We start from the raw sequence: 22684 nt of genomic DNA, 5'->3' as shown, positions 1-22684 counted from the left end.
CTTTGAGTTTTCATTATCTATGATCCAAAATCTTCAAAATTATTAGAAATGGGGGCTTGAAATATTTTACTCTGTGTGATGAAAATATGTAACATATGAGTTTCACTTTCTGAAATGGAGGACAAGATATTCACCTTACAATAACATAATAAGATAACTAAGAGAATTCATACTTAAGGACTACCAAAAAGCACACACTCAGCAGTTTTTCATTCCAGCGTGAGCGCTGAGGTTGTAGCTTTGGTTGTGTTGGGACTGAATCTTAAAAGTGCAAAGACACGCAGTAACTGAGCGGCGGGTGGCTCCAGCTGTGAGATAATGTATTGAACTGGAGCACCAATTAACCTCTGATGTCATTCCATTTGCAGCAGTTCGATGAATCAGTCACTGTGAAATAAAGCCTGCAGCATTCAGATGTTCTTCAGAAATCGTTTTACCTCATCTAGTTAGCTGGAAAGACCTCCACTTCTCCTTTCAACATTTCTAATACTAAATGCTTCCAGAACTTGTACAGGAAAACACAAAGTTAGCAAAACTTGAGAAATCCATGGGATGAGATGTAAAAGGCTTTGCTGGCCAGCTGTAGCGCCCAGTCAAAGATCTTCTAATCAAACTTAGTTGACTTGAAATAAAACAAAACTACCTTACAAGTACCTTTTCAGGGAGATATGTAGTCAGTAATTTCTTAACAAGACTTTTTTCTCATGTTATAAGTGAAACTGTCTTCCAATGCATTTAGTACTTTTTCATTATTATTATTAAGGAATTATTAACTTTAAACAAACTCCTACTGCTTCCTGAATAGTTACTTGTAAGTTAGTTTTGTCTTATTTCAAGTGTACTATGATACTGGAAAGTAGACAAAACGTACTCTCTAGATTTTGTGTTTTTACAGTGGAGTCTATCTTTGAGTCACCAGTTCTTCATGTAAAACCAGTAAGGGATGAGAGACTGGTCCAGAGGAAGCTGGAATACTGTTATTATTTCCAAACCACAGTTTAAAGTGGCAGTTCACTACGGTAGTGAATTGTTAGAGTTTTCTGGCAGTGAAAGAGTTAAAATGTGCAGAAGGTTTATAAACACTCCATGGTTCACACATTGATTAATAACTGGGTTATGTTTTGTTCCTGCAGGAGTGGGTGTACACACACGGGCAGCAGATCCGTCAGCAGCAGCACTGCCTGTCGCTGTCGACCACCTTCCCTGCATCGCAGGTCCTCATGCTGCCCTGCAACATGGCGGACGGGAAGCAGGTCTGAACACACACACACACACACACACGCACACACACATCCTCAGCTCAGACTGACAGGTGGTGTGTATCTGCAGCACCGTCTATAAAATGGCAGGTAAATACATCAAAATGTTAATTAACCTGAAGATGAATTTATTTAAAAAATGACTGATATTCACACATGTGCAGATGCTTGGCGCGTTTTTGACTGTACAGCTTTGAAAACAGACAATCACGCATGTCATTACCTGACCACTGGACACCTTGACGGCGTCCCAGAAACCCCTGCAGCAGGGAACCACCTGACAACCAATAGATCAGCTGAGGAAGAAGAAGAGGCAAGGGAGAGGAGACACAAGAGGAGGGATGAGGAAGAGGAGGAGGGAAGATGGAGATGAGGGATGGCAGAAGATTTTCTCATTAAACTCACCAACTGTTCCAATGTGGAAAATCTGCTCCGGTGTGTTTGTGTTCATCGCCTCCAGGTTCCTGCGATGTAAAACCAAACCGGAGGACGCATGGCTCCAATCACACTCAGAAAACATGTTCATATTTCCACGTTCTGATATCTGACATGTCGCACAATAAGATTCAGCTGTTATTTCATCTAAAAGTCATCCAGGCAGAAAATGAGAAACAAAATGAGAGCGACGGTAAAAGGGCGTAAAAACAGAAAATCAAGATAGGAGGTGAAAATATAAAACAAAGCAGTAAAATTTAGTCAAATACACATAAGGAACCACACTTATAGTCAAAGTATTCACACCCCAAAAGCAAGTTTCCCTTTTCCAGCTGCTAAACTAAAACCTGCAAACAAACTAAAATAAAACATATATTGCTCAACTTTTTAATAATCCATACCTTTTCGCACAGTCAAATCATTGTGAGAGAGAAAATAATAATCTTCTACTATTTTATTGCCTTTCCTGTTCAGTATCACTGCAGTCGGCTCAGACTGCCAGGATAAGATATGAAAGGATCACCTGGATACAAATCCAGATATGATTGGCTAATCAAAACATCACAACATTTATCCAGGTCAAGACTTCCTGAAACAGAATCACTTTAAGGAACAGAAAACTCAAAACCAAGCTCATTTTACACTGGAGTAAATGTTTTAACTTATTTTTAATGAAACTTTTTTTGGTTTGCATTTATTATTTAATGTATTTTTGTTATTTTTCTGGGTTTGAGTGGCCCAGTCAAAGCCCAGACATACCTCTAACTGAGAGTTGAGGTCCTCAGAGTCTCCATCCAGTTTGACTGAAGCTGAGGATTTTTCAAAAATAAAACCTACTAAACTTTGAATCTCATGGTGATGATGAGACAGATTGTTGTTATTTTTAAAGACAGTGAACGCATCGCTGTGCATAAAGAGGCTGGAAGTGTGAAAAACAAGCTGCAAATTAGGAGAGCAGAGAATTCTGCTTTGAGATGTGAATAATTTAAAATGATTTTCTGAGAGTGTTAGAGGTAAAGAAGACAAGAACTAACCAGCAAAACAAAATGTACAAGAGATAAAGACAAAAGATGTGGTGATGCAGATGGAAAAGAATTGAAAAAGAAAAAGAGACGTTGAATTTTACATTTGAAAAGAAAGATACAGCTTGAAGAAATGAATAAAACATGAAAATAATGAAACAAGGAAGGAACAAAAGGAGGATGGATGGACGTAAGACAAAAAGACAAGAAAGGGAAAGAGAGGAAGGAATGAAATAAAGAAGGAAAGATGGAGAGTAAGAAACAAAGAAAAAAGGAAGGAAACAAGAAAGGAAGTAAGACAGAATAGGAAACGAGAATGAATGAAGGAAGGAGAGTAGGAAACAAAGAAAGACGTAGGGAAGGATGGACTGTAAGAAACAGAAAATTAGGAAGGGAGAAAAATAATGATTATAGAAACAGTTAACGACAAAAGCTCATTTCTAAACATATTTTCTCTTCCATCTTGCTTGACTTTGTTTGAAAGCAGCCAGAAAGTTGAGGAGAGAAACGAATCACCTGGAAACGTCTCCAGCAGGACGAGCGTTCTGGTTTCTGTGGTTCTGCTGGAATATTTCCAGATCGTTTCACTACGTTAGCAAAACCAGACTCTACGCTGAACCCTGGAGACGGAGGATGTTAGGGAGACCTGGGAACTGATGTTTGGGTCTGCATGCATGGAGACACACAGGCAGCTGCAGCACACCTGCAGGAGGCGCTGCTGCGGCATCACGGTGACACAAACACACCATCTGAGTTTGTTTTAGCCGTTTCTGTGTGTACTGCAGCCGCGCTGCTGGAGCTCAACTCTGTCATGTAAATGAAACAAGTAAACCTTTGTGCTGACACACTGTGTGTGTGTGTGTGTGTGGGCGTGTGTGTGTGTGTGTGTGTGTGTGTGTGGGTGTGTGTGTGTGTCAGAAGGCAGGAAGTAGAGCGATGATGGCTAATTAGAACGACGATCCGGCAGAGAAACAGCCCAGAGCTGACAGGTGGAGACTGAGGGAAGGAAAAAATGCAGAGAGAAGCAAAAAAAAAAAAAACAGAAGGAGAGAAATAAAACAACACATAAAGACAGAACCAAACAAAGAAGAGAAAACTGGAGTCGTTTTAAAACTGAACTTCCAAAGTATTCTGCATAAAATCTCTCTTCCATAAATGAAGCAGCAGCACTTAGTGTCACATTCATCTTTAGTAAATTACACGTCTGCCTGTAAACACGTTTTTACGCTTAATGGTAGCACAGGTTGTCTCTAAAAATGTCTCATGAATAGAATGAAGTGTGCAAAAGGGAAGAATATTTTAGCACATTAATAAACCTTCAGCTAACAAATCACAACGGCTGTGGAAATGTCAGAAAGAGAGGCGAGCAGAAGTAGTTTCCACTTTTTAACTCTACCCAGGAATCGCATGAAAAAGATACAAGACCTGACTTTATACATTATACAAAACTTAAACACAAACATATGCAAAACAAAAAGATCTGGAATATTAATCATTTGTTCCAGACTTCTCAGAAACACTGTGTGATGTTTTTGCACCAAACAGTCTAAACAGCTTTGACAGAAAAATGTTTCTGTGAAAATGACAGAGTATTAGAGCCAGACTAACAGATTTTTTTAAATTGCAAGAAAAACATTATAAGAGAGATTAAAGTCTTGATATTAGCAGAATTCAGACAATTAATACAAATATGAGGAAAAAAATCTGTTCAATGATAAAAAAGCTTCTGACAGAAAAACCTTTTATCAGTTCAGTTAGAGATCAGAAGAGACTTTAGATTGGGTCAAAGGTCAGTGATCCTAAGTCCACATCGCAAAATCTTTCTTTTATAAATATGTTATTTTATATATTTGTCAAAATTGTCACCATGACAGTAAAATATGAGAGATAATCTGTGAAAAGGTCGATCTCCTCCACTTCCTCCCTGAGCTGCTACTGCCGTCTGAGGAAATGCTCTGCTCCCAACCAAAAGCAACCAATCAGAGCCAGGAGGCGGGTCTTAGCGCTGTCAATCAATCTCACGTACTCACTGGTCCAGTACTAAGTGAGCTAAGTACTGGAGCTAAGGGCGGAGAAACAGTTACTGTTCCAGGAAAATGTTCTAGCCGCCGCCATCAGTGGCTATGCTAACTAGCCTTAGCATGTTGTGATGTACAGTACTAGCTGTAGCGTAGCAGAGAGAAAGAGGGGGAGGAAGAGGGCAACACCACATGGAGGGTGATTGACAGCACTAAGACTTGGCTCTGATTGGTTGCTTCTGGTTAGCACTAGAAAGCAGAGGAGCTCCATGTTTTTACAGGTTATCATTTTACAATCTATCCCAACATAGTGACAGTTTCAACAAATATGTTAAGAAATGTCTTTTATAACAGTTACCTACTGCAGCTGTAAGGAAAATAAGCTTATATACTTTATTTAAGGAAAATGTATCATCTTCTTTTAAGAGGATTTTTGATATTTTATATTATATATGCAGTTTTGTTTAACCACAGTTAGAATAGCTGTGGTCCCACAGCAGCTAAGAGAAATCTTAATCAACAAATAAATCAGAATCACTTTAAATTCAAACCTTCCTGCAGGAAAGGAGTTAAAGTTCGCTTTTCATTTTGAAATCATCCAAAATGTTGCTTTTGTAGTCCATAGACTGTCTGTGAAATAAAAAAGCTCAGGTAGGAGAGCTGAATAGTGAAGTGAGCAGAAGCCTCCCTGGAGGAAGGGTCAGGCCTGTGATGACCTGAGAATGATGAGACGCGCTCCCAGCTCCCAGCGGTCGTCTGGAAAAGGAACAAAGTGGCCTGAACTTTACCAGAGCTGCTCTGACTTGCTCAAAGACAGAGTAACGCCACGTGTTCCTCTCATATTTGATGTCAGCTCTGCTGCAGAAGCCGGTAATGAGGTGAATACTAATTGATTTACTTTTAATTATCCCTCCCTCTTTTTTTTCTTTCAATTACAACCCTCAGCGGCCCGCTGCGGCGCTGCAACGAGCGCCTCGTCCTGCCAGAGTCACAGCAGAGCTGCAGTTATTTTACTGGACAAAGCGTGCATGTGTGGGATTAGGACCCCACAATGCTGAACCAATCAGAACATGTTCATGCTCCACATCCTGACAAACTCTGAAAAATCAAGTAAAGCATGGATACGATTTAAATTTGTGCTTTAATATTCAAATTTAGATCTTTCCTTCATCAATTCTCCAGTCTGATTGGCTCTCAGTCTGTTTCCCAGCAGTAGAAAAATTATATAAATAATATAATATCCTCCATTATTACTATTTACACCTCCACTGACTTCAAAATCTAACTTTTAAATTTCATGCAGTAGGTCTAATTCAGCTTCAAACGAAAAGAACAACTCATATGTCATTTATTTTACGGTGATACTTTCTGTTTTCTCCCTCATTAAGCAATATAAAATCATGATACTTTAGTGTAAAATGATTTTCCCCCTTAGCATATGTAATATTTCTAGAAAAGAGATACACAAAAGCAGATTCACGCTGATGGAGGGTAGATTTAGAAGATACCTCCATCTAGCGGCCATTAAGAGTAATTACAAATAGATGTTTACCTAAATTCACCAAAGACTTTGAGATTATAAACTGAAAAATATATAAATAACAGTTAAACTTTAGCAAGATAGTTACAGAATCAGGGCTGACTAATAATGAAAGTAAAAGTTTTTCCACACAATATGAAGGGAAGTCAACAGATTGGGATTGAACAGCTGTGTAGCCGTAAAAATTTTCAAGATAAAAGCTCTGAGCTTAATTTTTTTTTTTTTATTAATCAAATAAAAGTATTGTTTTCCCTCTTTGTTGCCAAATTACATCATTGTGAAAACATTTAATTTCAAGAAGTTCTCACTGAGGAGAGAAACAGCTAGTTATTATTAATTTAAGTCTATTCTCCACCGTGTCTCATAAGCGGCGCGGAGAGAAAATTGGATAAAAAGGTAAAGGTCACGCCATCAGTTTGGTTGTATATTTAAAACAAAAAAATAAAGAAGAATTATTTATAATGACTGATATGAAACCCTTATATCATGATAGATTTTTATCATGGAACGAATAAGAACTCCTCTAGTGTTTGTTGTTGTGTCTCTGTGATGGACTGCTGACCTGTCCAGAGCGTCTCCCGCCTCTCGCCCAGTGACATATTTGTTGATTTATTACAGTATATTTTTATAAGTTACCTATACTTGTATATGGAACCATTGTAAATGGTGTTTATATTGCATTCTTTGGTAAGCAGCTGTGAAACATTTTCTTTGTTTTTATGCTAAACGTGGTGACAGAACCTTTGTCACAGTCGGAAACGTATTTTTCTGCAAACGGCTGCATCGTCTCCGACTCGCTCTGCAGAGCGTGACTGAAGACCTTTTCAGAAACGTTTCAGGCGAATGCAGCTTTCTGGATTAAAAACATCCTCTTTCAATGCAGCACAGTGTCTGAGTGAGCAGCAAGAAGGTTGAAGAAAGCAAAAAAGAATAAAATATTAGCATAAAATGTTCTGTTTTTGTTCCTGTCCTGCAGCGGTGGCAGAAATCAGGGACTCACTTGGAGCACATCGTGTCTCGATTCTGCCTGGACTCGGAGATGGCTCTGGACGGCATGGACTCGTCCCGCATGCTGGTCATCAGCCCCTGCGAACTGAGCGCCTATACACAGAGATGGGAAGTTCCCTTCTCCTGACCTCATGACCCTGGGCCTCCAGAAACCTGCTTTATCACTCCGACTCTCCACCGGCGAGAGCTTTGACCCAGCGCTCCACTTCCACTGACCGGAGCAGCGGGAGCGACGTCAGCACCGAGCTGAAGACTACCGCACAGAAACACGATGAAGACGAGTCGAAGGGCTGAAACATGGTGGAAACAGCAGAGGGTCAGAGGGATGCATGGAAAACATGGGTCAAATTAAAGAGTTTGAAACTAAGTGCACCTTAAAACTGTCAAAGCTGGACAGAAACTTTCACAATGAGGGAGGAAAATAATGTCTGGTTATTATTTACAACAAACACGTTTTTTCTTCAAGCTGTTTAATCATCAGAAAAAAGAAAATTAAGCACAAGTCCTGTTTACCACATAACTCATCACCATTAACAGTGCAGATCTGTTTCCATTGGATTCAGCAGGAATGACTAAGACCTCGTCAAAATAAAAGCCATTCAGGCCGGGGATCAGTATTCCAACATTTAATCTAAGTTTGACATTATTTTACATAATGTATTTTCAAACGCATTTTTCTCCAAGAACCTTAAACCCAAAACTGTGAGACAGTTAGAACAAATTACCATTTTATTATTGTTTATCACTTCCTGTTTTGCCAGCACTTTAAAATAAACTGGCTTGTTTTTGCCATGTTTTCTAGATTTTTTTTTTTTTTTTTTTTTTTTTTTTTTTTTTTTTACCAATTTTCTGGTACAGATCAAACATTTCAGGTTAGCTGGAGATTATCTTGAAAGAAACATAATGAAGTATTTCTGCATCATTGTGTATTAATGTCAGTTTGCAAGGTGCTGGCTTTTGAATAAGTTGGGTCGTTCTCATTAAAACATCAGTCAAAATATATATTTTGACTTTTCAAACCAAATAATATTTTTGTTTTATTGCCTGAAAGCTTTACACGACCTAATCTTCATGTTGTTCCTTCATTGTGTGCAAATTGTTTCATTCTTCATATTATCTACACATTCTGTGCAGAGATGTTTCCTCATGTAGCGACAGAATCGCAGATGTAAAACATCTTGCAGGCCAAACAAAGACTACGTTTTATTTCTAGCAAGAAACAGGTTACTGCTGATGAAATTCAAACCTTCAACCCTCGTGTCATCTGATGATGTTCCCTTTTTTCCTGTTTTTGTCATCCTGAGAATCTAAACACAGATAAAGTTACTGCTGACCTACAAAAGGATCCTCCACTTCCCTCACTCTTTTCTCACTTCATCACGTGTTTGACATCTGCAGCTGCATCGTCTTGATATCCTCTCTGATTCCTGAATAAAGTTTTATAATTCCTCTTTCTATTTTTGTTAAATGACTGTGATGTTTGTGTAACCTGTGAGCTTCAGTGTGTTTTTCAGCATCATCACCTGGAACCTATCAGTCCATCACAATGTCTGTAACTTTTAACTCAAGATTTATTGCTTCCTTTTCCCCTGGGATATAAATTTGACATAACATTTGTCTTAGTCACCCTTTCAAATGGCCAGATGAGGCTGATCTTCAAATTTCAAAAAATGTCTATAAGAAAGTAATGACTCAGCTAAAACAAGTATGTTTGAATTAATCCTATAAAAGATATTTATGTCCTACCATCACAAATATAGATGCGAAGAGTTTGCTAAAGGTTACTGAGACTTTAGATGGAGTCAGAAGGAAAACACTATCATGGCTGCTAAGTATGGTGGTGGCTCTAGTGTGCTGTGGGACATTTTCTCTTCTAAAAATCCTGGGAACCTTTTAGTTGTAATGGCATCACTGACTCTTTCAGATACTGTGGTATTTTGAATAAATAAATATGAAAATTGGTCATCACTGGATCTTTCAGCAGAATAAAGATCCAAACCATCAACCTTCTTCCATTCTAATCACCAAGAGTATTGATTATTTAAAGAGTCTGTCAATAGTTAAAGATTAAGTGCTGCATATCTATTGGCAAAAAGGGAGGTGTACATGTAAAAACTTTATTTAATTAAAACGGTTTCTTCCCTTCTCAACAAATATGCACAAATTATCCATATTGATTCAAATTTCTATTTTAAAAAATAATAATTTAGACTCGTTATTACCAGTGGGGACAGTAAGTATGGTGGGACTGCCTTTTTCCCAAACAACTGCTTGTGTCTGCATTTCTAGCAGGACCTCTTTAACGGGAGAACCAGTGTAAACGGAGAAATTGCTTTCCTGAAAACTGAAGCACAATACTCAGAGCTGAGGCGGAGTGTTTGTATACACAGGGACAGAGTACAGTATGTTCAGATGCCCCCTCTGATCCCAGTCCACCGGTCCGTTTCATCCGCTCACGGAATCATTAACCCGAATCTGGCTGCTCCACTTTGGATTTTAAAAACATTAAACAGCAGAAGATGTCAGAGAGGAAAAGTTGACATTTAGTCTTTTCGAGCCGCCTTCAACTGCATCCCTGCTTTCCAGAGGAGAGAGTCGCCTTTACGTAAGTACAGCAACCTTTCCATTTTTCTACCTTCTTTCTTTCCGCAGCTGTGTTGAAATAACCTTAATGTTATTCTTTTGTGTTTCTTTACAAAAACCGCAATAATGCTGAATTTATCAACGCGTTTTGCGATTTATAGGGACTTGACATTTCATGCCGGTTAAATGGACTGTAATTAACTTAATTGTTTCCAGTCGGTACTGTTTTTCTCGCCGTACCGCGAGTAGTTCGCTACAAACCCTTCAAGAATTAGTTACAGACGGCAGAAATGGACTACAACTCCCAGCGTTCAGAGGATAAATATGACGTAAGAGCTGAAGATACGTTCGCGTAATTTTAAAAATGATGTTTCTCGCTGTAGCGCAGTCAAAGGTGTAACTTAAAAGAAATTTGAAGAATAAGAAGCAGAGATGTAATCAGAGATTTTGGTTACATCTCTGGTCGATTCCTTTTAGTGCTTCTTTTCACTTGTATGTTGTTTTTTTTTTACGTTTTTGACACTATGTACACTCAACGAGAACACGGGGAATTCAGGTAACTTTTTAAAGGTTTAAACTCATTGTTTTATATTTGCGCAACATCTTTTAAACGTTTTGGAATATTTTGCGCTTTTTAGCTCTTTTAAAGCTACATTTTATTGGTCAAATTGAAATAATATACATCTCCTGTGTATTTGAAAGCATCACGTGCGTCATATTTTAAGGACTTGAATTGTGGTTTGCTTTTAGTGCTGGTTTAACTAAGGAAATAAATGCTGACAATGTTTGTTTTTAATGTTTTATCCGAATGCACTTGAGGCCCAAGATAACAAATGGCACTACCACGCCCTAAAACAGGTATACTATGCTAATGTTGGCTAGCTTTTTAGAAACGGAGTTTGTATTAAATGAGGCGCAAGCTAGCCAAACATGTTAGCCCAGCTGTCGGTTAGAGGTTGTTTCTGCTTTACAGCTGTATTGATCCAACCTTTAATAACTGGGATGGTTTAGAGTGAAGTCAAATGTTACCTGCTTTCTTTCGTTTACATTTTCAAATGGTTACATATTATACGCAGTGAAATAATTATGTAAAGATGCACCAGTTAGTCGGTGGTTAATCGGTATTTTTCCCCAATATGCTGAGATTGACATTAATACTGTAAAGTCATGTGTTTCCTATTTAATTGAGAAATACCACCATTTTCATTCTATAAGCACATCAACCTTCTCTTTGTATTTTGAAGCGATTTATTCTAAGTTTATATGAATCACATGAAAAGCTTAGGACATCTACCTTTAAGAATACATTGTAGATTAACTTTTTCTGTTGGATTTAAAAACTCTTCTATTAAATAACTTTATCTTTTTATGTTGTAATCCCAAGAATAAAAAATCAGAATGAGTATTTTCATCCGTTCCCACATGTTAACCTGTTTGTGAACTTTCTGTTTGCTTTCTGAACTCCAGACCTCCCATGTTTCTTCACCGAGTGAGCTCCTTCAGTCCCTGCATTCGTCCCAGAGGGCATCCGGCTCTCCGCTGGGCCTCCTTCCACCACCAACCATTCATCCCTCACCCTCATCCATGGTGGTCAGCCCCCAGATTCCCACCCTGGCCTCCTCACCTTCCCCCACCTTACCCGCCTCCTTATCCACAGTTCACTGGTAACAGATTCCACTTTGTCAACACTGGTGGTCTGCAGTCATTCCACACCTCTGTGGATGTCATGATGGAGCGTTCCAGCAGAGGACCTCCAGCCAAACGATTGAAAAGTGGAGAGGACAGGAAGAGTGTTGGGGAAAATGTATCATCCAGGGATGGAGGAATGAGGGAAACGAGGGCCAAAGCCAGGGAGAGAGAGTCAGAGCAGGAGCATCATCATTGGGATTTCAGAAGAGACGGTGAACTTCCAGCGAACCACCAGTCCAGAATCGGAGAGAAACCAAAAACCAGAGCTGAGAAAGTTTGCAGCAGAGAAAGAACTAAATGTGAGAGAAAAAGCAGCAGTGACAGAACTAAAAACCAGCATTCACAAGCTGCAGGATCCAGGACTGAGCAGGAGAAACCCAACGTCTGGTTCCAAGGCTGGCCTGCTGAGGAGCAGTGGAGCCTTCAGCAGAACCAAACCGGGTCGGCAGAACCTGACAAGGTTGGCCGTGTGGATGCAGGGAGATGGGCGGGGCTTCAGTACCAGCCTTCCAGTTCGATTCAAGCAGACGGACAACCTCCACAACATCCTCCACACCCAGTTAAAGGTCCGTTTCCTCTTTTAATAATGGTAAAATAAAACCTCGTTAAATGTTCATATGCAATAAAAAATAAATGTACTGGTATTATTAAACTCACAATTCAACGGAGCATTGGGGCCAACCTAAGTAAATACAATTATGAGAATAGTCATAAAAATATGAGAATGAAATCTTACAAGCATAAAACCATCATAATTATGACTTTATTCCATTTTGATTCTCATGCGACTTCTCATAAAACTATAAGTTTATTCTGGTAAAACTGACTTTATTGTTCTAATTTTGTTTATCAGTATGGCTAAGTAAAGCAATCCTCCCAATTTGCACATTTTATCAGATGAAATTAAACCTTATTTTCTTCAGGTCTTCAGAGATACTGGGAGACCTGCAGTACTGAACCCCAGCCACCAGAGGACAGCAGAGTCTTTGACTTCTCTGTGATGTCATACAACATCTTGTCCCAGGATCTGCTGCAGGATAACGCCTACCTGTACCGACACTGTGACCCCGCCGTTCTGCCCTGGCCGTACCGGCTGCCCAACCTGCTGGCAGAGATCCAGCAGCACAACGCCGACGTGAGTGGATGACATAAAGCCTGGAAATAGTCATAAAATCTCAAAATATACTCACTAGTCCTCATATCCACCATTTCTGAAATCACTGAGAGGTGGTTCTTACCAAGATAATGAGTTTCTTTTCTGTATTTCTACTCAAAGCCTTGTAGGAATCCCTTGTGAAAACTTTAATTTCATTCCAATTTTAAGAACGTTTACCTTCTTCAATTTTAAAATGAATATAGATTTTAAAAAAAGAATAAATAATTCAGGCCCCAGCGAGATTTGAACTCGCGACCCCTGGTTTACAAGACCAGTGCTCTAACCACTGAGCTATAGGGCCTCACCTGAGTAAAGGTGTGGATCCGGTCTAGTTAAAGTTTCTGTGCTGTGGACACACCTTCCACTGAAGCTGGTATGACTCCAGTCAGGCCAGTTGTCTCTGTGCTCAGTGTGTCTGTAAATCTGTTCATTACTGGCTTTCAATGCATCACTGGATGCATCACAATTATTGATTTTATCTAAATCAGGAGTCCTGTGGCTCTTTTTCCACAATGGCTCCTTAAGAAAACGCGCAGAACCAACTATCTTTTAAATATAGATATAACAATTGTCCCTTAGGAGCCTCCATAGAATGCCACTCCTGTAACATCTGATGGCCATCGATAAATAAAAAATGTTTGTCTCTGCAGGATGGGAAAATAAACTTTACAGGCCCCAGCGAGATTTGAACTCGCGACCCCTGGTTTACAAGACCAGTGCTCTAACCACTGAGCTATAGGGCCTCACCTGTCACAGCTGGTGGTGATGACTCATTTACACCTGTACACCTGCACAGACACACCTTTATGTCGCTGTTTGCTGTGTGACGTGTCACCACTTTACTGTTTTGAACTTCAGTGGTTGAATTAATTTTCAGTCAGATAAATTCAAAATGAAGGTAAAGTTTCCTCTTGATAGACGGTGTTTATTTTAGCTTCATAAACACAATAAATAAGGAGATGCATTAGAAATTTATTTTATAGTATTTCACGTAAAGGGCCTTGAAGAAATCTCCATTTAATCTCATCACCATTTTCTGGTGGGCTGATCTGTCAGTCAAACCTCTCACAGCAGGGGAAAAGAGGACAGTGGCTGATTTAATTTTATTTTTATTTATTTATTTTTTTTAAAGACATTGTGTCTGAGAATCATATGATGCTTCATATGCAAGTATCAGCTGATTACCAATCTCCCAAAATTAAGGATATCGGTGCTCCACATTCAGATGTTCTCCACTGTTAAATAAAACTTTTCTAAGGTACCTTACAAACCCCTACAGGAGAAAATACTTCTATCTTTTGCTCTATTTACTGTAGGAGCTACAGTCAATCAGAACAAACAATCCAAACAATTCTAAAGTTAATACTTTCTATTCAAATACACATAAAGCTAAACAAAAATGCAAGAGTAGAAATGTGGAAATTTGGAAAAGTTTGGAGTTTAGTAATTAGAAAATGACCTGCTGGTCAAAATCTAAGAGGTAACAAAGTCGGTAATTTAGGTTTTACCAGCCTGACCCATTTCCAACAGTTCTGTCAGGAGGAATGGGCCAAAACCCCAACAAACTATTGTGAGAATTTTCTGGAAGGAAACAAAAAAACGTTTGACCCAAAACGTTCAGAAGATGTATGTAAACTTGTGACATCATTGGAACAGCTAACAGAAATAATTCCTAGGTTAGGAATAAACGGAAACATCCAACATCTGTCATGTCATTTCTTTTTTAAACGTGATACAATTTGTGTTATTTGTTGTCTAAACTCAAGAGGCAGTTGGAATATTATTCATCAGGTGGGATTTAATCCGGTTTCTTTGTGTTTAAATCATGTTTAACATCAGAAGTTGATCCCAGTTGCTGTAGTTCATCAGATCACAATTGTGTGAACAATTTGTTGTCTTTAAAAATGTGTAAATAATCATAAATTAAAAAATAATTCAGGCCCCAGCGAGATTTGAACTCGCGACCCCTGGTTTACAAGACCAGTGCTCTAACCACTGAGCTATAGGGCCTCACCTGGGCAGAGGTGTGGACCCGGCCTAGTTAAAGTTTCAGTGCTGTGGACACACCTTCCACTATGATTCCATAAGTATCGCTGGATGTTTGATTTTAAATGTCATACCTGAGCAGCGCCTCTCCTGGTTTGGTACCAGACAGACCTGTCGGTTCTGTCGGCAGCTTCTTTCTTTTCTCTGTTGGACGTCAGAGGTTTAAATAAAACAGAAATAGAAATGTTGAAATAAATGTTGTTTTCTTTCTGTCCCAGATTCTGTGTCTTCAGGAGGTCCAGCAGGATCATTATGAGAACCAGATCAAACCGGCTCTACAGGCTTTAGGTACCAACACATCAATCAATCAATCAATCAATCAATCAAAGTTTATTTGTATAGCACATTTCAGCAGCAAGGCATTTCAAAGTGCTTTACATCAAATCAAACACAGAAACACAATGCGACATAGAATCAACAATAAAAACACAACATCAAGTCAGATTCCGTCAATAAATTTGCACTTGATTACGTTTCAAATAAAACTCTAAACAAGTGGGTTTTTAGTTGAGATTTAAAGGAAGTCAGTGTTTCAGCTGTTTTACAGTTTTCTGGAAGTTTGTCCAACTAGTTCTACAAAATACAGAATTTATTACAGTTTTATAGAATATATAAAGTATAATGTGGTGGCAAAAACATCACAGCTTCCAGATTTTGTTCTTTATCTCCATTGATAAAAATAAAGATGAATTTATTATTACAGATCTAGGACCATAACTCAATATTTCAGTCAACATTTCTGTAGCTGTAGATTTTTTTTAATTTACTTTTCTGAGAAAATTAGACAGCAGATAAAGTAATAGAGGATTCTCTCTTTTGATCTTAAAGTGCTCAGAGGAGAATAAAGGAAATAAAGTTTGGAAAAATTTTAAATTTTCATTCTCTCATTGAGAAGATAAAAGCACTATTTCTATTTATTCATATGTAAATAACATCCTTGAGTTTTTTGATATATTTTTAGTTTTTTGAGTTACTGAGGGAAACAGGAAACTAAATGTTTCAACAATAAAAGGGGCATTTAGAGGCTGAAGTATCCAGATCGTCTCACATTAGGATTAATCTGGACCTGCTCTTCTACTGGGGATGAAAACAGTGAGAGAATTAGAGAAACAAAATAAAAGCATCACAAACTGACAACAAACTGACAGAGATGTTCAAGACGTTTTTTTATCAGTTTGAATATTTCAGTAACTATATAAGCCTAAAGAGAAAGGCTTATATAGTTAGAAAGCGATGATAAAATGTAAGGAGCATGTTTTATTAAAAGCTAACGTGTGTGTGTGTGTGTGTGTGTGTGTGTGTGTGTGTTGGTGTGTGTTTAAGGGTACCAGTGTGAATATAAGAAGCGGACAGGGAAGAAACCAGACGGTTGCGCCATCACCTTTAAGTCCTCCCGCTTCTCGCTCGTCTCCTCAACGCCGGTGGAGTTCTATCGCCATGGCGACGCCCTCCTGGACCGGGACAATGTGGGCATGGTGGTCGTGTTGCAGCCAAACGCCGGCGCCGCCCGGTCCGACGCATCCGGCTCCATCTGTGTGGCCAACACTCACCTGCTCTACAACCCTCGCCGTGGCGACATCAAGCTGGCTCAGCTGGCCATCCTATTGGCCGAGATCGGCCGGCTGTCCCGCCTCCCCGACGGCTCCACCAACCCGGTGATCCTCTGTGGGGACTTTAACTCGGCGCCGTGGAGCCCGCTGTACCACTTCCTGACCACAGGCTCTCTGAAGTACAAGGGGATGCAGATTCACATGGTGAGACGAGACTCAACGATTAATCATGATTAATCAATTATTGACATCATCGTCATTAAATTAGTTGTCAAATAATTGTTAACTTGAGAATAAGAAAAAATCTGCAGAATGTCTATTTTATCTGATTAATTGATTATTCGCAGGAATAATCAATTACTAAAAGAATTGTTAGTTGCAGCTCTACATGGTTTTGGTTCTCTATAACACATGTAATCATAAATAAATCCTGTTAAATGAAAGGCCTGACTGAGTTCTCATGTTGTGAAGGTGTCGGGTCAGGAAACGAGTCCCAGAGGTCAGCGTTTCCTCACGCCTCCCATCTGGTCCCCCGGACTGGGAATCAACCAGTGCTGCCAGTATGAGAGTAAACCAACAGAGGAGCCACGTCCCAGCAGCCCTGCAGGTGAAACCCGATTCCTCTCTGTTCAGACCGGACCAGCTCACTCAGTCTGAACCTGAACCGGTTTCAGCTCCTTTAATGGGAACCTGAACCGGTTTCAGCTCCTTTAATGGGAACCTGAACCGGTTTCAGCTCCTTTAATGGGAACCTGAACCGGTTTCAGCTCCTTTAATGGGAACCTGAACCGGTTTCAGCTCGGCTCTGCTTTCTGTCTCAGCTGTGGAAGGAGGAATGTCTAACCTGACGGTTGAAGATCCGCCCCCCCGAGCCTCAGCTGATGTTGCCAGGTAACCAGATGATCAGGCTTTAAGCCAATCAGAGCAGTGTGAGGCCAGGTGTGTGTCCTGAACAATTCTGACCTCTGACCTCTGATCATAGGTCAGAGACGAACTGCTCCAGATACAGGATCAAACATGACCTAAAGCTGCAGTCGTCTTACGGGCACCGCCTGCTGCCGGACGGCCGCCCTGAGGTCACCACCAGCCACTCACGCACATCCCTGACCGTGGACTACATCCTGTACAGCTCAGGTATACACACACACACACACACACACACACTTCTTTTTCTGTCACTATTATTAGTAACAGTTTCCTGTTCTCTCTCGGCTCTTCTTTATTAGGTATAAACCCAACAGCTTCACTTCCTGGTGGGCGGGGCCTCCAGCTGCTGGGAAGGTTGTCATTGGTTGGCCAATCAGAGTTGGAGGAAGTCCACAGACTTCCCAACTGGCACCACTCATCGGACCATCTTCCTCTCCTGGCCAGCTTCCGCCTGGGTCCAGACAACTTCACATGAAGGAAAAACTGGATTCAATCCAACCGTTAGAAACAAAAATATTGTTTTATTTGTTTCAGAAAACTGAAACAATAAAATATTGTTTTATTTGTTTCAGAAGACTGAAACAATTCACATCTTGTATGTTTTTAAATAGAGAAGTTTTATTGCTGCCTCTCGTACGTTTCCATACGGAGTTCAGAATTTGCACAAAGAATTTATCGTTTCATGTCTCCATGGAAATGGATTTACAAAATAAGTTTAGAAAATATATTTGCAGACATGTTGACCCCGAACATTTAAAAAACAAGATGCTAAATTCAATATGCAGAAATGAACCAACATGTTTGAATCAGACAACAAATGTCATTTGTTATCTAGTTGGATTTTTGTTTATTATAGATTGATGGCAGCTGATGAAAATTCAGATTTGTCATTTTCTTTGCTATTTGATAATATTTAATCAGTCAGAATATTTTTTCATTTCCCTTTGGGATCAATAATGCATTTTTGAATTGAATTCGACTGAATGGAGATGATTTGTTTTCTTTCTGACTTTAAAAGTTTGAGTTTAAACGTATTTTTAAAATGACATGTTTAACACATTAACTGCTGGTTTAACACCAGGAATTATGCAGTTAAGTTTGTTTTTCAATAACATAAACAGTTTTATTTTACTGTCTCATGTTTTATAAGTTAATGTGCCTAAACTAAGAACATTGCTATAAGATCATCTGTTTGTTAGCTGGATGAGTTCCAGTTCATCTGAAGCTGTTGTCATTTTTAATGCATCGTTTGCAACGAGACGATGGTTTGGACTCTTTGTATTTTTATACTGTTTTGTTTGCCAGTTTGGGGAAGTTTACAGTTTGTAAATAATAAATTAGTATTTTTACACCCAGCTGCAGTTTGCTTATTGATGTAAGTATTTTCTGCTTTAGTCTGCAGGATGTTGTTGCTGTCAGACTGACGTGTCTTAGAGACGAGTATCAAACCGAGGTTAAATGTTTCACACCTGAAGGGAAGTCTGGTTTCATTCTGTTAGAATTAAGTCAGGGTTAAGGGCTGCTGTTATGAAACAACCCAATCAGAGAGAATTTGGTCAAATGTTTTTGGTTTCCCTCAGCTCCCCTCAGAAATGCTGCATCGCTCTGCAGCAATGCAGCAAAAAGCCTCAGCTGGATCTGCTACCTGTAACACTTACAAACGCTCTACACAGGGACAAAAATGAGCTTCAACTGTTAGTTACTGAAGACATTTAACCAGTCCTTCAGCTGTAGTACTCAACAGCATATCGTATGATAGAAAGGAGAAGTTTGAAAGGTCAATAAGACTTTTTGCATGTTTACTGTATTGCCACTAGATGGCAGCAGACAACCTAATTCACCTGAAATGGTGACGAGAAAACGATGAGACTGTCATCTATCCAAAGAAATAAACACTGTAGAGCATAACGTTTACAGAACATAACTGATCTGCTTTCATTTACAATTCAAACAAAAATATTGCATGTTGAAAATATTGACTACTATTCTGATAAAGGTTTTTTTATGGGTATGAGCCAAGTCCTTATTTTTGCTGAGCAGATATTCTTCAATCTTTGAGGACGGAAGGTCTCTCTGCCATCACCTTAATCCTTCATTTCCTCCACAGGTTCACTGGAAGATTCAAGGCTTTTTCATAGATGTTAGAAGCATATATTTTAAAATCATTGCAGTATAAAGACTTTTTTTTCTGTCATGTGGTACACAATAAAGTGTCACGTATTCATAGTGTGACAGTGATTTACTTTACACACACAGTATAGTATGACGTAACAATGTTACGTCATACTATACTGTGTATGTTACGGTAACATACACAGTATAGTATGACGTAACATACACACACTATAGTACGACGTAACATACTCACATACTATAGTACGACGTAACATACACACATACTGTAGAATGATGGTCTTTACACACGTAGCAGGTCTATGTTGTGATTAATTTGTGTATCTTTCTTTTCAGTAATGCATAGACTCTCAGATATTTGTATAAAGGTGAAGAATTTAAACCAATTAAAACTTCAGACTTTAATTGTGTCGCCTTCACTCTAGGGGAAGAGATGCAACTTCAGTCACCGCTTTAAATGTCTGAAGTTTGTAGTTTTGGACGAGTTGTACTGAAATAGGGGATTAATAAAGTATATTCATTCATTTATTGGTCTGAGGGACTTGTCATCTTTACATAAGAGCCACCCTTCCTCCCTGCATCAAACATCACATTCAGGCTGCTGACACACAGCAAGGTAAACCTTCCTGCCTCTAAATCCTTAAAATGGAGCAGAGATGAGAATTGAGGGATTATTTCTATAAGTCTGCGGCCTCCATGAGCTGCTCTGGAACACGCTCACATCTGCAGTTTGACATAAGCTGATTATTTTATCAGAAGCCAGGACACGTTGCAGCAGTGTTGCTGTTTTCTGACTGGATTTCTCTCCTGTTCATTTTGACAAACTTTCCTGCTAAGTTCATTTTTAAAGTCAATTTACGGTTGAGTTTCCTCATCACAAGTAAGCAAAGCGCAAACATTTAACTCAGATGTAACTCTTTTCTTCATAGACTCATCAATAGTGACTACAATCACTAAAATAACTAAAGAGTTGGTAGAAAGGATATGTTATAGTGTTGGAAGGGTTAGATTTAGGAACCCTCAGCGTTAGTGAGCTGTTTTTGATTTTTTAAAGACTGAGCAAAATATGAGTGAAAACTTGAAGAGGGATTTCATGAAATCTGTAAAAGATACAAAGAAGCTGAAATAAACAGAAGTAGAGGAACATTTTCTGAAACCTCCTACAGACAAATGAGGAAGACCTGCTGAAAAACATAGATTTATTTTTTATGAAAACAACACATGCTGCTACATTTGGAGATAAAAACAGTTGATGTAGGAGAGGAACAATGATAAATTACCAGGTTTCACATTTTTGCTTATTTATCTCCAGAGTACAAAACGACACAGGAAACTCGGTAAAAACCGACAAAAGTCTCGTTTTCAAAGCTGTTCAGTCCGTCAGACTTCATGGGTGTTTGATCAGATGTAGAAGGGGTGGAGGGTTTCAGTGGTTCACACACATGCAGATGTCTGGAGCGTTTTTAAAGGCCGACTCCAGTCAGGTATGAAGAAACTACTTCAGTCCAAAACAAAACTAAAGTTCAAACATCAAGAGAATACTTAAAGTAAAAACATTTTTTGCACCCATAAAGAAAAACAAAACAAAAAAATCTGATTTAAATTTGATTTGTTAACACACTGCTGAGGCACTGGTAATGCTGGATATGATTTCTGAGTTTGATTTCTCTAAGAGATAGTTTGAAATCTTTTTTCATGAAGTTGTGCACCTTTGTTCAGTCAACCAGTCTCATGTTTTACAGTTAGACGTCAGAGCCGTTGATCTGTGCTGGGTTTAAAGCTGGAACAAACTGTCCTCCTCCAGCATGTAGCTGGTTGTTGTTCTGCTGGCATCAGTGGCTGATGAAACATTGGTATCAGCACTTAAACAACCGAAAGGCTTCCGATGAAACACTAAACGCTACAACCAAAGTGTTTCTTTTTGTAACAAAAGCGTTTCATTCAAAATCAGAGTACAATCAAAGCAAATATCCTAAACAGACTTGAATCAAACACAAAAGAAAACATTCAGATTGTTTTGAAGCTGCTTCACGCAGCAAAGTAAAAGACGTGGGACTTTTCAAAATGTAACATTTCTGTGAGCTTCTTTACGCCAACAAACACGAGGCTTTCAAAGACAAACCGCAGTGGAAACAGGATCATTTCGCTGGTTTGCTGCCGAGTCCCAGATCGACATCAGAAACGTCTCAGTTTGTTCACAGCAGACAGAAAAGCTCAGACTGAATCAGAATGTTTGTTCAAACAGGAAACAGTCGCTGAGGAAGACTTGGTTTTTGTTTTGTCTCTGCTAACAGCTGCTGCATAGCCTTTAGCCTTTAGCTTGAAATGTTTCAGTTGGCAGCTAAATGCACTGGTTCTGATGGAAAAACACGATGTGAAACATTCAAAGAAAGGTCATAAATCAATTCAATTAGGCAACCATGACAAAATATGTATGTATATATAAATAGAAATGTTTTATGAATATTTTCACGTTTAATTCTTAAAACATCTTGAAAGATTAGGTTTTTTCAAATTGAAATATAATCGAGTTTGTTGAGCTAATAAAGTCAAGGTAAGAAGATGATTATAATCAATTTTAATCAACAGTTCAGTCATGAGAAAAACTAAGTACACCCTTCCATGTGACTTAAATGTTCTGGAGTTGAGCCCATCTGAACAGAACCGGGTCATCAGCAGGACAACGACCCAAACACAGCAACACATCCATCAACAGAATGGACGAAAAGAAATAAAGAAGCGGCCTAGTCAAAGTCTAGATATCAAGTTCATTACGTAGAGCTGATCTGGGGTCAGACTCTGAGGTCAAACAGGTCGACTCCAATTCATTAGTTTATTAAATTAAGACTTGAATCTGTTGGTGAAGGAAGTGACTTCCTGATGTGAGCTGAATGAACTCTAACATCTGGATCTGATATGCAAGTAATGTTAGCATGTTAGCATGTGGACATGCTAACATGTTAGCATGAATAAAAACGTTTTGATGAAATAAAACTGATTTTCAAGCTTCTGTGCTGTGATTGGTGGAAGGCCTCGACAGGAGAACCTAAACATCCGGCCAGACTTGACCTGACTGGACCGTTCAGACCCTCCTTCACACACACACACACACGCACACACACACACACACACACACACACACACACACACACACAGGTCTGTGAATCAGTGCAAACAGTACTGAGTTTCTCTGGGATCGACTCTCTCTCCTCCGTTACAGAGATCTACCTTTAAATGAAACTTTATGGATTCATAAACCTCTTCAAGCGGCGCTGACCGCATCACTTCCTGTTTGGTTCCGCTGAACCTCAATCGGTT

General features: G+C 39.2%; 2 protein-coding genes and 3 non-coding genes across 9 annotated transcripts in view; 2 read left to right on the top strand and 3 right to left on the bottom strand.

The window, feature by feature from the left end:
- Window positions 1–8074, top strand: part of galnt14 (UDP-N-acetyl-alpha-D-galactosamine:polypeptide N-acetylgalactosaminyltransferase 14 (GalNAc-T14)) — a 145711-nt gene extending 137637 nt beyond the window's left edge. The window contains exons 14-15 of one of the 2 annotated variants that reach the window (XM_044106869.1): window positions 1134–1253; window positions 7251–8074. In XM_044106869.1, coding sequence (XP_043962804.1) covers window positions 1134–1253; window positions 7251–7409 — 279 coding nt within the window. In that variant the 3' untranslated portion in view covers window positions 7410–8074. Of the gene's footprint in view, window positions 1–1133; window positions 1254–1462; window positions 7214–7250 lie in introns of those variants that run through there. The other variant, XM_044106870.1, reaches the window with a different exon arrangement.
- Window positions 8075–10101: 2027 nt separating this feature from the next.
- angel2 (angel homolog 2 (Drosophila)) lies at window positions 10102–18582 on the top strand. 4 transcript variants are annotated; one of them, XM_044106524.1, is made up of 10 exons: window positions 10208–10421; window positions 10685–10723; window positions 11333–12120; window positions 12478–12689; window positions 14975–15044; window positions 16080–16510; window positions 16778–16913; window positions 17128–17197; window positions 17289–17440; window positions 17533–18582. In XM_044106524.1, exons 3-10 carry the CDS (start codon window positions 11340–11342, stop codon window positions 17706–17708), a joined length of 2028 nt encoding a protein of 675 aa, XP_043962459.1. In that variant the 5' UTR covers window positions 10208–10421; window positions 10685–10723; window positions 11333–11339; the 3' UTR covers window positions 17709–18582. The 4 variants fall into 4 exon arrangements, with proteins under 4 accessions (XP_043962457.1, XP_043962456.1, XP_043962459.1 ...); XM_044106522.1 differs by lacking the exons at window positions 10208–10421; window positions 10685–10723 and adding an exon at window positions 10102–10194; XM_044106521.1 differs by lacking the exon at window positions 10685–10723 and having other exon boundaries at window positions 10151–10421.
- On the bottom strand, window positions 12939–13011 carry trnat-ugu. The gene has a single exon. It is a non-coding gene; the product is annotated as a tRNA-Thr (tRNA).
- Window positions 13381–13453, bottom strand: trnat-ugu. The gene has a single exon. It is a non-coding gene; the product is annotated as a tRNA-Thr (tRNA).
- Window positions 14648–14720, bottom strand: trnat-ugu. The gene has a single exon. It is a non-coding gene; the product is annotated as a tRNA-Thr (tRNA).
- Window positions 18583–22684: the final 4102 nt, after the last annotated feature.

The sequence above is a fragment of the Gambusia affinis genome, linkage group LG22, assembly GCF_019740435.1.
Source record: "Gambusia affinis linkage group LG22, SWU_Gaff_1.0, whole genome shotgun sequence".
Classification (NCBI taxonomy): Eukaryota; Metazoa; Chordata; class Actinopteri; order Cyprinodontiformes; family Poeciliidae; genus Gambusia; species Gambusia affinis.
The sequence above is the reverse complement of the archived record's forward strand: the minus strand, read 5'-3'. Positions and strand labels throughout refer to the sequence as shown.

Excerpts from the sequence above, each read along its gene's own strand:
- angel2 (XM_044106521.1), top strand. The coding sequence starts at position 10,360 with ATGTTGTTTTTTTTTTACGTTTTTGACACTATGTACACTCAACGAGAA. Across the intron at positions 17,198-17,288 it reads GCCTCAGCTGATGTTGCCAG|GTCAGAGACGAACTGCTCCA; the intron begins GTAACCAGATGA and ends CTCTGATCATAG. Across the intron at positions 17,441-17,532 it reads CTACATCCTGTACAGCTCAG|GTATAAACCCAACAGCTTCA; the intron begins GTATACACACAC and ends CTTCTTTATTAG.